Raw genomic sequence first — 12,233 nt, 5'->3', positions numbered from 1 at the left:
ATGCAGTTGAAATAATTGATATTTCAGTGGAAATAATGGATATTTCAGTGTGTAGAATCTTGTTACTCTTTGGATTGTTACTTGACTGAAATCCTGGCTTTTAAAAATTAAATTAAGATAGGATATTTGGAAATTAGAGTAATAAAGAAATACAGTTTCCAGGTAATGTATATTTGAGTGCTTCTTTTGAAAAATAGGGACATTTAATTAATAATTTCATGATAAATACACCATATTGAAAATAGTTGTATTTTAGTAGCATCTTTTCTTTTTACTTAATTTTTTCCTGCGAAACTCACTGGGGTTTATAGTCTTAAGTCTTTTACTATGTTAATTTTATGTCACTGAGAGGGTATATGAAATATAAGAATATGTATTGTAAATAATAATTCTGAAAAATAAGCTCAGTAGAATAATGAAGTCTGTATTATGTTTTTGCACTTTGGTAAACGAAAGGATTGGAGGAGTCAAGCTGTATGTAAAGGAACTCCCTACAGAATATTGTTTTAGTTCTTAATTTGCTTTGTGAGAGGGAATGTACTAATTTTCTAATTGCTTTGCTTTAATTGATTGATCCTTTTTGATTAAACACTTTTTTCATGTTTTCTGAAGATGAATCACATAAACTCTGAGTTAACATAAGAACCATAAGCAAACTGTAGATCAATACACCGCAGTCTAGTGCAGTTACTAATCTACATTCCTTTAGTTGAATGTAGTTCCATTCATTGATTAAACATTGGAAACAAACTTTATTTCTTCCTTATGTTATGGAGCTGATAGATTTCACAGAATGGTGGTGTGAAAATTACTAGAGATAGTGTAGCGCTTTTATATAAAGATCTTGAGCATATTGTTCAGCACTGCTTTTTATTATGCTGAATAGCCAAATTATATCCATTTCTTTTTATATGGTAAAGACAGAATAGAAATGGGGATGAAATTATCCCTGCAATGCATGTAAAGTTTATCAAACTATCAGGAGAGTTTTCAGGGTAAAAGCTTGGGGAGGAGGGTATTTGGGAGGATTATAGGTTCGGGTTTCTTCACATTTATTTTTCATCTTAATAATGTTTTTTAAAATGAACACTTGAAAAAAATCTTCTGCTAACTTGTCGTTTTATTTTGTTTTCTTTTATAACTTCAGGAGAGTAGAAACAGCAGTAGATCATCTAGTCCTAGTGTGAGAATGATCACTACCTCGGGACCAACCTCTGAAAAGCCAACTCGTAATCCATGGACACCTGATGATGCAGGTAATCCTTCATTCATTAGTTAACTTTTCACCTGTAAAAAATACAAAATATTTATTTGATTATGGTGTGGGGTGTGTGCCTAGACATTAACAAAATTAAGCAGTGAAGGTCACAGTCCGTTTTAGTTCTGCTGAAATTAAATCATTACATTACTACTTTGTTTTGCATACTGGCTTTAAGAACTTTTTTATATAGATTATATTAAATTACATAAACTTGTAAGCATTTTGCTTGTAAGAAAGTACTGTACGTATGCGGTGATAGTAGTATTTAATGCAGATCTTTTAGCACCAGTTTTTGACTGTAGCGTGGTTTTGGGGAATTAGGGGAATAGACATCTTAGAGCATTTTAGTCTTGTGCATTTGTATTATGAATGCACAGTTAAAGCTTTCATTGCTCTGACTTCTGGAATGAAAAGCTATGTACGTGAGTATCAGCTGGAATACGTTAATTCTGTTTATCTGTGTTGTAATTTTGCTTATGCAGAATGTACATGTGCACACAATCTTACTCTTTTTAAATGAACTAACATAAGTGTGTCTGCAGAAGTGTTGTAAATACTTCTACTGTAGCATCACTGTTCTTTTGTTATGAAATAGGATTAAGAACGAACATAATTTAATAGTTGAATTCCGTTTTAAAAGTCATAATGCATTCCATTATGAAAAGAACCACTACTAGACTGCATGAAAACAATGGATCCCACAAATTCCTTTTTAGAATATGAATAAGAATTACATTTTAGTTATGGAAATGTACATGTTGAATCTTAAACTTAGTCTCAAGCTGGTACCTCATAGTGCCTCAAATTCTGAAATCTTTTTCTTGTGATCTGTTTCATCTTTGGCTGATCAGACTCTTTCATTCTTTTCCTGTAACCAACTGCAAAATGGAAACTCACATGTGGGACTGACTCTTGCACAAGCATATATATATACACACACATATATATGTGTGTATATGTGCACACTTGTATTTTACCAAATATAAGGTGATTCTGCATGCAAGATATGTACTTTTTTTTTTCCCTGTTTTAGTGGAAGGATGGCAACATACTCTTGTATTTTGCTTCTGTGCCTTCTTCTTTCTGTCCATTGTCACTTTGCCTGATGACACTCTATGCCTTGTCACTCATAATTTCCCAAGGCCCTTGCCCACTGCCACAGCCTACCCTGTGCCCTCTTTTGTGTAGCATGGGTTCTGAGTTGCTTTAGGCAGTGAGCACTTACAGGAATTGCTGCCTCACACAGAAGCAAGCTCTTACCCAATCAATAGTTCATTGGGAACTGAAAGTTGCTGATCATATGCCAGTGCAAAGGCAGTTTGTCCCAAGTCTTTGGCCTTAAATGCAGCACAGCACTAGAGCTAAAAGTCAGGTCCATTTCTGGCCCACAGAAATCCCTCACCTTATACTCAGGTAAATACAGAATGTACCACATGTATATTTTTTTCTTGTTAGGTTTATGCAGTCCATGAACAAAGAATTGTATGAATTGTTGAGAGAAATAATTTTAGTTTTCTGTAAAAGAGGGTACATTTTTAAGTTAATGAGGCAAAAATGATAAAATGAGGATGCAGCTGAATCTGGTCAATCACAGGAAAAGTTACCGTTCTGTGACAGAGTGCTGAAATGCTCAGGAATGTAATCTGAAGTATTTTGCATGTATGGATGTATTTGAAACATTGCAATAATTCCTTTGCTGTAGCAGTATTCCATATATGGCAATAGTCTAATGTAGGGAAAGACTTTTTATATTGTTCTCATTTAAGATACTGTGGTGATTAAGTCTCTGGTTTTAGGGTTGTTTTTCTTTTTCTTTTTACCACCTTCCAGTTTCCTTACAAGCATACACTTAACCACTTTTTCTCCATTCCCACCCTCTTATTTCTGTTTCCTTTTGAAGCTGCTCTTGGAGATAGCATAGTCTTTGAGGGCAACACCTTAGTTTCTCTACCACGACTACTCTGTGGCAGGTGCTTTTGGGGTATGGGTAAGCAGCCCCTTTTTTTTCCCACCTACCCTCCTCCATATAATCCTCTAGTAGCAATAATGCAGCTATAAAATCAGTAGTTTCTCCATGTGTCTTTACTCCTATGTCTCTTAAAGCTTAACAGTAACCTTGTGATCCCCAGATTATGGGCTACCAAAAGATAGGATCTATAAGAATTCAGAAACATGTTAAATCTGGAATGAAAGCACTAGGGAAATCCAGAGTAACTGCAGTGTAAGAAGAGAGCAGCCAGGCCCAGGAGATAGTCTGGTTATTGGGTTCCTTCCTGCCCACAAAGTATCTCTATAGAGCAGAGAAGATGCCCTAGAGCATGTTGTGAGGAAGATACTTACAGACCTCACTGGGAGCAGGTTTCAAAACTGAGCAGGAGGTTGTGCTTATTTTATTTTGGCAGACCTGGTTTGCACAGCTTCTAATTTTAAAATCATTAGATGCATGGGCTGGCTGGCTGATCCTTCATAAACAAGAATGAAATGGCAATTTTTTTATAAATAGAGAACGTGATTGCAAACTGTACAAAAATAGTATTTTTTAAAGCTGTATGCTGTTACATGGGTTCTAGAAGCGTAGGATGATAACCTCAATCTTTATTTCTTCTTGGTGTGATAGACCATACTTTTGAAGTTCTTAACTTGATCAGAAAAACAAAATGATTCATCTGCCTTGAGATTGGAATGCTGCTATTTCCATTTGCCTTTCCACATTCAGATTGTGTATTGTGAAATGATTTAGAATTCTTGTTTTTGTCCTACAAGAGTAGAATTAACTCTGAAAATATATTAAAATTTTCTTGGTGTTGTTACAGAGACCAATGGGTCAGATAACTCCATCCCAATGGCATATCTTACATTAGATCATCAGTTACAGGTAATAAACATATGCTTTATTAGATTCTTTATCTTGCATTTCATTCTAATGTGTGAATTTTGGGCTGCAAAATATAGTGCCGCATATTTACCTGTGTTTATATTCTGTCTAACTTTTGACCAAGGCTAAAAAAATATATTATGTAATCTGAGATTGGTTGACTCAGATTTGATCAAGCTATTAAAAACAAGCCCTGGGAAACATGATCCCTAAAACCAAATGTAAGCTGGGTTTGACTGTCAGAATAAGACATTATTTGCTTGAGTGTTACTGAATTAAATTGTTGTATTCGCTACATTTGTTGTGTGTGGGATTAAACACTACTTTGATTTTTGTGACAGAGAGAGTATCAGATTAATAACTGCAGATTTGAGATTTGAGTCAACTTGGACATCAGTGCAGTAACATTTTCCAGGGCAGGGTTTAACACTTATTTTTAAAAGCTTACTGGTTTTTAAAAGACGTTATAAATACACTGCAGAGACATTCTAACACACTATATACTAAGATATCAGTTCATTAGTTTTTAACATGTCTGATTTATTTTCAGCCTCTAGCACCATGCCCAAACTCCAAAGAATCTATGGCTGTGTTTGAACAGCACTGCAAAATGGCACAAGAATATATGAAAGTTCAGACAGAAATTGCATTGCTGTTGCAGAGGAAGTAAGTGAAATGCATTTAACCTTTTCTGTTCTTCTGTATGTTTCTTATACAAAGTCTGCTATCTGTGACTGTTATTTCTGGCTTTATGAAGTAACACTGCATAGGGCATAATTATTTTCCAGCCTTAATCTCAGAGACACTGAGCTGCTCAGTACAGGTGAGATATTTAGAGCAGGTAATTGAAAGTTTTCATCAATATCAAGACTCTTCTTCCGGACAAGCCCTACTTTAAAGTGTGTGGCACATCTGTGTATGTAACATACTACTAACATTTGTTTGTATCATCTCAAATGAAAGACCTGGACTGTTGAGGAACCTTGGAATTTTATTTCCAATGCTGTCCAGTAAAAGATTTTTCAATTGTAATTTGTAGATAATCACTTGGATAATGGATTACAGAATTTTGGTAATATGTCAGTGTTACTCGTTTTGCAGTTAGTTTTTATCTTATCTTACTTTTGTCAATCATCGCATTTACAACAATATTATTAATACACATCTTGTGGTTTTCTACCAGGGGTTTAGGACCTAATACTTAAAAGCCGTTATGTACCTTCTTATCCTTGTGCACTAGAAATAAATTATTTCTTCTTACATTGTGTGCACATATAAATTAAGCAACTTCAGTTATTGTTGCATTAGAGCCAAAGCTACTGCTGATTCAGAACTTCAGTTTGCAATACGTTCTGTTGTGTTCTGCTTCTCATCATTTCTGTTTCCTGACACTGGGGAGCAGTTCTGAGAGGTCATACGTACTCCCATGCTAGACCAAGTAACCAGCTTGTTACCCACCAGTGTCTGAGCCACTGCAGGCAAGTGGTTGTTAAAGAGTAGCTTGCCTTGGTGTTTGTGGAATAGCTAATGAGAAAAATGTGTGTATAAACCTCTTGTACATTAGAAATAGCACACAGAACAGGGGAAAAAGCTACTGTAAGATCGACCTCCTATCATCTATTCACTTTTGGCTTAGCATCCTGAGAACAGGTTTTTGTTTGTTTTTTTTTCAAGTGCAACTAGAATTTTTAGACTTCATGAGGAGATACTGAAGCTAGTGTGAAGATCTTCATTTTGGTTTTATTTCTGTTGTCCCTAAGGGTCAATAAATTATATAAAAATGTGTTTCTGTTTGAAAACTGTTAATTCTGTACCTTTAGATTATTCCTACTTTATCTTTTTTTCTAGGAAGTCTGCATACACATTTCTCCCAAACAGTTTTTTCTTAGTCAGAACATAATTGCCCATAGGTGTTAAAACAAAAAATATTATTGTGACTGATGAATTTAATGCTGGTTAAGGTAGTTACTAGTTCAGCCTTTATAGAATGATTAAGTTTTCTTTAATTCTAATTACAAACCATATGGCAACAATTAATTACCGTTAACTTTCTCCTCTACTGTTTTGTTGCTAAAATATTGCTGGCAGCTTGCCTTCTTGTCACCTCATAAACAAACAGTAAAACAAACTGCTACATCAGTTTTGCAGGATCACTTATAGCAAGTTTATCAGTGTTTTTGTTACTCTAAAATTGTTGCTAAAAAACATATTGAACACTTATGGCATAAATTAAGTGAAATGACAGTTACAAAAATAATTTCCTTGATTCTGCTTTTCCACTGCTTTAAGAAGTTCAAGTCCAAATAGAAAACAGCACTTCACTAAGAAGTGACCAAATTATTGCAGTTTTGTCTTTTAAGTTGCCTTTTGAGTTTTTAAATGTACATACAGTTAAGCAAAATTTGAGTTGAATATATTTATGAAATTCTGTGTGGATCCTTAGATGTTTTACTGTGACCTGTAGAACTACATCTGAAAGATGTTGTATAAAGGACAATTTTAGAGATTGAGGATATGGCTTGCAGCTATTTTAAAGTTTAAATGTGGATTTGATTTGGAAGATAATTTTTCCCCACACTGCAGTAAAGAATAAGATTTTTTTGTCAACTTTTTTTTTTGCACAAAATATCACCAGCCATGAGTTCAGACTGATAATCAAATACTGATTTGAAACACATGAAGTCATCTACACACAAATAGTTTATTATAAATGACAATTATTTTTATTATTATTATTATTTTAGACAAGAACTAATAGCAGAACTGGACCAGGATGAAAAAGACCAGCAAAACACATCCCGTCTGGTACAAGAACATAAAAAGCTGTTAGATGAAAACAAAAGTCTCTCAACTTACTATCAGCAATGCAAAAAACAATTAGAGGTCATCAGAAATCAGCAACAGAAGCGGCCAGGCACATCATGATTTCCTGGGACCTTTCAAATGAAAAATATGCACAGAAAAGACTGATATTTTTTTTATTTTTATTATTATCCCTTATTATGACAACTCATGAGTGTTAGCTTCTTGGTGTGATCTGTATTTGTCTGCTACACTTAACATTTAATTTTGTTTTTCCTATGGTGGACATCCAGTTCAGCAGGTTAATTGAATAAGGTGAGAAAACAGTGACTTGAATTAACCAACAGCCCTCAGTTTAAAGCAAGAACAATGGCTGTATGCATGCTCCTTGTGTGAAGGCTAGCCTAACAAGTGTTAAAGTGGCTGCTAAATTGTAAGATCTTGGTTTTAGTTTTCGGTGTTACCTCCATAAGAGCAAAACAAAAACTTCCCTGTTTAAGAATGGTTTTGTTCCAGTGGTTCATCTCAAACTATTAATAATTATGATTATTTTCAGGACTTAAACATGCACCAAGCTGCAGAGGTGATGTTGGCTGACCAGAATAATTCATGATGCATTAGTGATGCCTTTTACCTGTAGACGTAGTGTATTTTTTCCACATGCAAAATGGTAGGCAAACTGATGGTCCTTGGTTCAGTGCTTGATAGCCCTGCATTTTGACTAATATATTTCTTGTAATCTTGCATTCATAAAATATTTGAAGTAAAAGGCTGTATTTTCTTTACTTTGTTGGGGGGAATGACATGCAGTTTCATTTGGTTACTGGGCAAAAGTTATGAAGGTGATTCACTGGGCAAAGCTGGTCCCTTGTATAAAAGAGAAAAAAATCAAAAATGTGTGAAAGTGTGTTTTAAAGCTTTAAAGCTTTTGTCCTTGTAGCATCTTTGGAAGGAAATTCAGAAGGCAAATTAATACAAAACTTTAAATACTTGCTCCGTTTATATCACTTCTTGGATTTTTTTTTTTCTTACAACTTATTTGCTGAAAAGCATTTACCATAAATGTAAATAAGTTTGTTTTAGATAGGGAGAGAAGGGTTTGGGGAAATGAATTCATTTTAAATAGCAAATTACAAAATGGAGTTGAGTATGCAAATAGCATAAGCTATTAAGAAAATGAGGGAAATGTCTTAGATCTCCATGAGGAATCTCAGTTATTCCACTCATTTGAACATAGTTCAAAGCAAGTCCATCAGAGAATGCCTGCTGCCTTTGTGACTCCAGAATTGCATTTAACAAACTCAAGCAGAATATGTAATGATCAGTGTCATTATTTACCATTATTACATGGGAGAAAATAACTACTTGTTTACATTGCTGATTGATTATTTGGATTATGAATTAACTTTTAACTGGTACAAAAATGAGGCACTTCTAAATATAATGAGAAATTACTCTTTACATAAGCTCTTGGCGAACTTGGTTGTGGGCAGGGTTTTAATAACACTCTTTTGCAAAAGGAAAATAGAAAATTGAAGTTTAGCTGCTGAGCCCTCAAAATATAAGAGAAGTAATCTGAAATTTGACTTGGGCTTATTTCAAAAGAATAATTATTCATAAAAGCCCATGAGCAGAACTTGGAAAAACATTAAGGGTAAAAACCTCACAGTATTTTTCTCTTCCCCTTCCTGCCTACCTGATAACAAACATTAATACTATTGTGCTTACCTGTGAACAACAAAGATGACGAACAGTTTACTGAATAGTGTCATCCTGTCTTGAAAATAAATCTATGGTTGGCAAACCTTTGGGAGTTAGAAACCATTCCCTCGTTTTATTTAAATAAAGGAAGGGTTATCATTCCCAAAACCTTAGCAGATAATTTGATTAGTTAGCTGAAACTGATATTGGGATCAACTTAAGGGCACACATATTTATAGCAAAATGTAATTGGCAGGGAAAATAACTGTAGTATTAGGAATAGCACAAGTTATCCAAAGCATTGCTGTTCACATACATCTGTCCATCTACCAAAATGGACACACTTGGTGACCAGCAGCTTGCTTAACATATGCTGAAGCATGAAGTAGAGCAGCATAAATACTAATGCTCAACTTCAGATGCATGGTTGGTAATTGCATACACAAAATCATTTCCCAGGACAGTTTTTACAGTTTGCCTTGTCATAAAACAGATACACTTAAGGGAAATCAGTATTGTATATGAAAAGTCACTGTATGGCAAAGTTTGAATAATGAAAGTGAATGCAGTGCTAACTTAATGGTACATAATACAAAAGTCTGTTCTAAAATTGCTTATGACTTTTCAATGTTTACATTAAAAAGGGTCTCAGACTGTAAAATAAGTACTGTGCTACCATGCACTGTTGAACTCTGCTCCATTCAACAGTTAGGTTATATTGCTCTTCTAATTTTCAGAGGGAATTTGGAGTTTGACCTTTTGCCTTCAAATTGTCCCTTTCTTAATTCCACCAAAAATTTAAGAAGTATTTGCCCAGATTTCTCAGTGAAGTGTTCTGTGTGGCAAAACCTGTGTATCATTTAAAAAAAAAAAAAAAAAAAAACCCACAAAATTATAAGGGTAGCATATAGTGGTTTGGGCTAAGAAGAGTTTAACAGCTTAACTTTCAGTGACCTGTATTATTTTCATAAGGCTCTTGTTTTAAAGTTGTTTACAAATGTACTTTTATTTTTCTGTTAAACCATCTGGAGTGTTTGAGAATTTTTTCATGTACTCTCTTGTCCAGTTAAAGCTGTTCCTCTAATAATGGAGGTGAAACATCTAGTTTTGTCTGGGCACTGCCTTCTCAGAAGAGGTAACAGGCTCTGCTTTTTGTTACAGTATGTGTTCTGTAAGATATTGTGTAATTGAAAGTATGCTTCTGTACACTGTGCAGTTCCACCAAAAATCCTTTTTTTAGGCTTTTTGGGTTTTTTTTTCTGATGAGAAGTTGAAGATTGTAATTCAAAACTTGTACATAAAATGGTGAATGATTTCATATGATTCAGGAATGAGCAGTGTGGCTTTCTGCTACAGGGTTTTATTGCGCTGTCAGGAATCTAATTAATAAAAGCTGAGAGACTTCCACAAACATGTAGTAATGCCCGAACGCTTGCCAGGGCATCCTTGATCTCCGATGGAATCCCACATGGGGTGGGGGATAATCATCATGCAGTTGTTCCCACCGCCGAAAGAAAATTCTTCTGCTATTAGCTCTTCCCTTCCTGTGTGCAGAAGTAGGGTGTAGGATGAATAGTCCTACTCATAACTGAGTATCAAGATATTTTAAGAATGCCACATCTTTCATAGGGATGTTCCGCAAAAAGATGAGTGCTTGTCTTTTGTTGTTCAGTTTGGACAAATTCCATTCCCTGGAACTGCTCTATTTTGTTCATAATGGATTTTACTGCTTGAGAGTTTCCATTGCCATACCACAGACAGAGACAACCCCTTAACTGTCTCCTTGCCTCTGAAGAACACAAAATCGTGCTTCAGGTCTGTTCTGAGCTGCTTTGAACAACTCGGCGGTTTCAGGTGTCCTGCTCAAACCTGCAGGAAAGTTTGAAAGGATAAGGGCAAAAAAAGGTGCGGCACACTCAACCCCTCAAAATACAAATTTCCCTGTGGTAAACTGGTTGAAGAGGAGGATCTTATCAAAGTAAGCCTATGTACATGTGTACGCACACATATACAGTTAGGTACTTATGTGTATAGGTGTAGAGAGAGGCATATATCAAATCAGAATTGATAGATAACTTTTTATTTCCAAAATCTGAGCTTTCTGTAGTTAGCTTTTATTTACTTTCATAATGTCACTAGATGAGTGGTGCTCTAAGCCTGTGAGGATCAAGTTCTGTAGAGACAGATAAATACAGGTGTGTGTATGTGAGAGTGCATCGGTTATTTTCTGTGCCCGTGTAACTCTTTTCTACTTCTTGCAGGGACCACTCAGATCTCCCACAGCGCTTGGACAGATTTGCTACAAATGTTTTGACTTTGAACCTACATCCTGACTCTGGTCATGGAGGGGTACTTAATGAAAGAGAAAAACTGAATTTAGACCAAATACTTTAAATTTTTAATTATTGATAAAATAATGTCTTAAAGAGCACTGCTAATCCTAGAGCTTTAACGTAAACAAGCATTAATGAAAAAAAGGTTTTTATTTATATCTGTGTGCTTTACACTAAGTAGCTAAAAATTTGAGATACTCCAAATGATAAAAAAGGCTTGTGTTCACATAATATACACATGCTTTGTTGCTACCCCCCTTCTGACTTGGATAAAGGCAGAACTGTTGCCTTTTACGGATGGAAAGAGAGGAGCAGATCGTTGCACTGTAAGAAGTTAAAAGCATATCCAGCCTTGTGAAGCAAAAGGCACTGGGAGAGGCAGACCTGGAAGCGGGTGGAGTGGAGCCCCTGCCTCCTTGGTGTGGGGTCACAGCTCTTCACCAGTGCCGGGGGAGATGGGGGGGTGACGCAGTGCACCCCGGCTGGGGCTCCCTAGCAGTACGCAGGCTGCAGCTGCGAGCGTTGGCTTCCCTCGCACCTCTTCCTGCCCTTAAGCAGGGGGTGCTCCCTGCGTAAATACAAATTCACTAGCGCTGACATGCAGACTGGTGGAAATGCAATGGTCTCCCCTTTTCCCGTCCATGCTTTTCCCTCCCGCTGGTGTTGAGCAGGTGGAGCAGCTGCACATAGGCTGCTCTCCCGTGGTATTTAGGCAGAGGACCAAGGAGTGACTTGCATTCATATAACCTATGGGCTCAGTACGTGGGATGGGACAAGATTTTAGCTTATTGCAGAAAATTAGAAAAAAATCCTTAGTTGGAGGAGACTTGAAGATCGTATTATGAGATGGATATGCTCAAGAGCTCTATCTGGGTCAGTTCCTCTCCTTTTTCATGAGGAGCAGCAAGGTGGACTTCACCCGTTGGGCCACCTTTGAGCAATGTGCAAAGCCACCATGACTGTCCTGGTAGCTCCTGCGGTGTGAAAAGAGAGGGGTGGCCAAAAAGCTGCTTAAGAAAAGGAGGAGAGCTGTTTGCGCTGAGCCTTTTATGCAGCATTGCTGGTGTCAATACAATATATGTTTAAGACTACTCAGACTCCCTTCCAAAACCAGGCAAAGTTACAAAGATGAGGCTAAGAGAGGGAATAAATTGTCCTGTCATCTGAGGACGTCCATATTTGCCAAGCCGTCACTGCAGAAATGTTCCTGTGAATGTCTTTGTTCTCCAAGGCCCCAGAAGAGCCTGCCTGTGCCCCTCAC

The 12,233-nt window shown here is 36.3% G+C and overlaps 1 protein-coding gene across 10 annotated transcripts in view; it reads left to right on the top strand.

The window, feature by feature from the left end:
* MAP3K7 (mitogen-activated protein kinase kinase kinase 7) overlaps positions 1 to 9,962 on the top strand; it is a 49,930-nt gene extending 39,968 nt beyond the window's left edge. For all 10 annotated transcript variants that reach the window (XM_072855495.1, XM_072855493.1, XM_072855492.1 and 7 more), the window contains 4 exons: positions 1,148 to 1,256; positions 4,075 to 4,136; positions 4,687 to 4,802; positions 6,881 to 9,962. In XM_072855495.1, coding sequence (XP_072711596.1) covers positions 1,148 to 1,256; positions 4,075 to 4,136; positions 4,687 to 4,802; positions 6,881 to 7,061 — 468 coding nt within the window. In that variant the 3' untranslated portion in view covers positions 7,062 to 9,962. The remainder of the gene's footprint in view (positions 1 to 1,147; positions 1,257 to 4,074; positions 4,137 to 4,686; positions 4,803 to 6,880) is intronic.
* The last annotated feature ends 2,271 nt before the right edge of the window (positions 9,963 to 12,233 follow it).

This window comes from Ciconia boyciana, chromosome 3, assembly GCF_034638445.1.
Source record: "Ciconia boyciana chromosome 3, ASM3463844v1, whole genome shotgun sequence".
NCBI classification, from domain to species: domain Eukaryota; kingdom Metazoa; phylum Chordata; class Aves; order Ciconiiformes; family Ciconiidae; genus Ciconia; species Ciconia boyciana.
The sequence above is the reverse complement of the archived record's forward strand: the minus strand, read 5'-3'. Positions and strand labels throughout refer to the sequence as shown.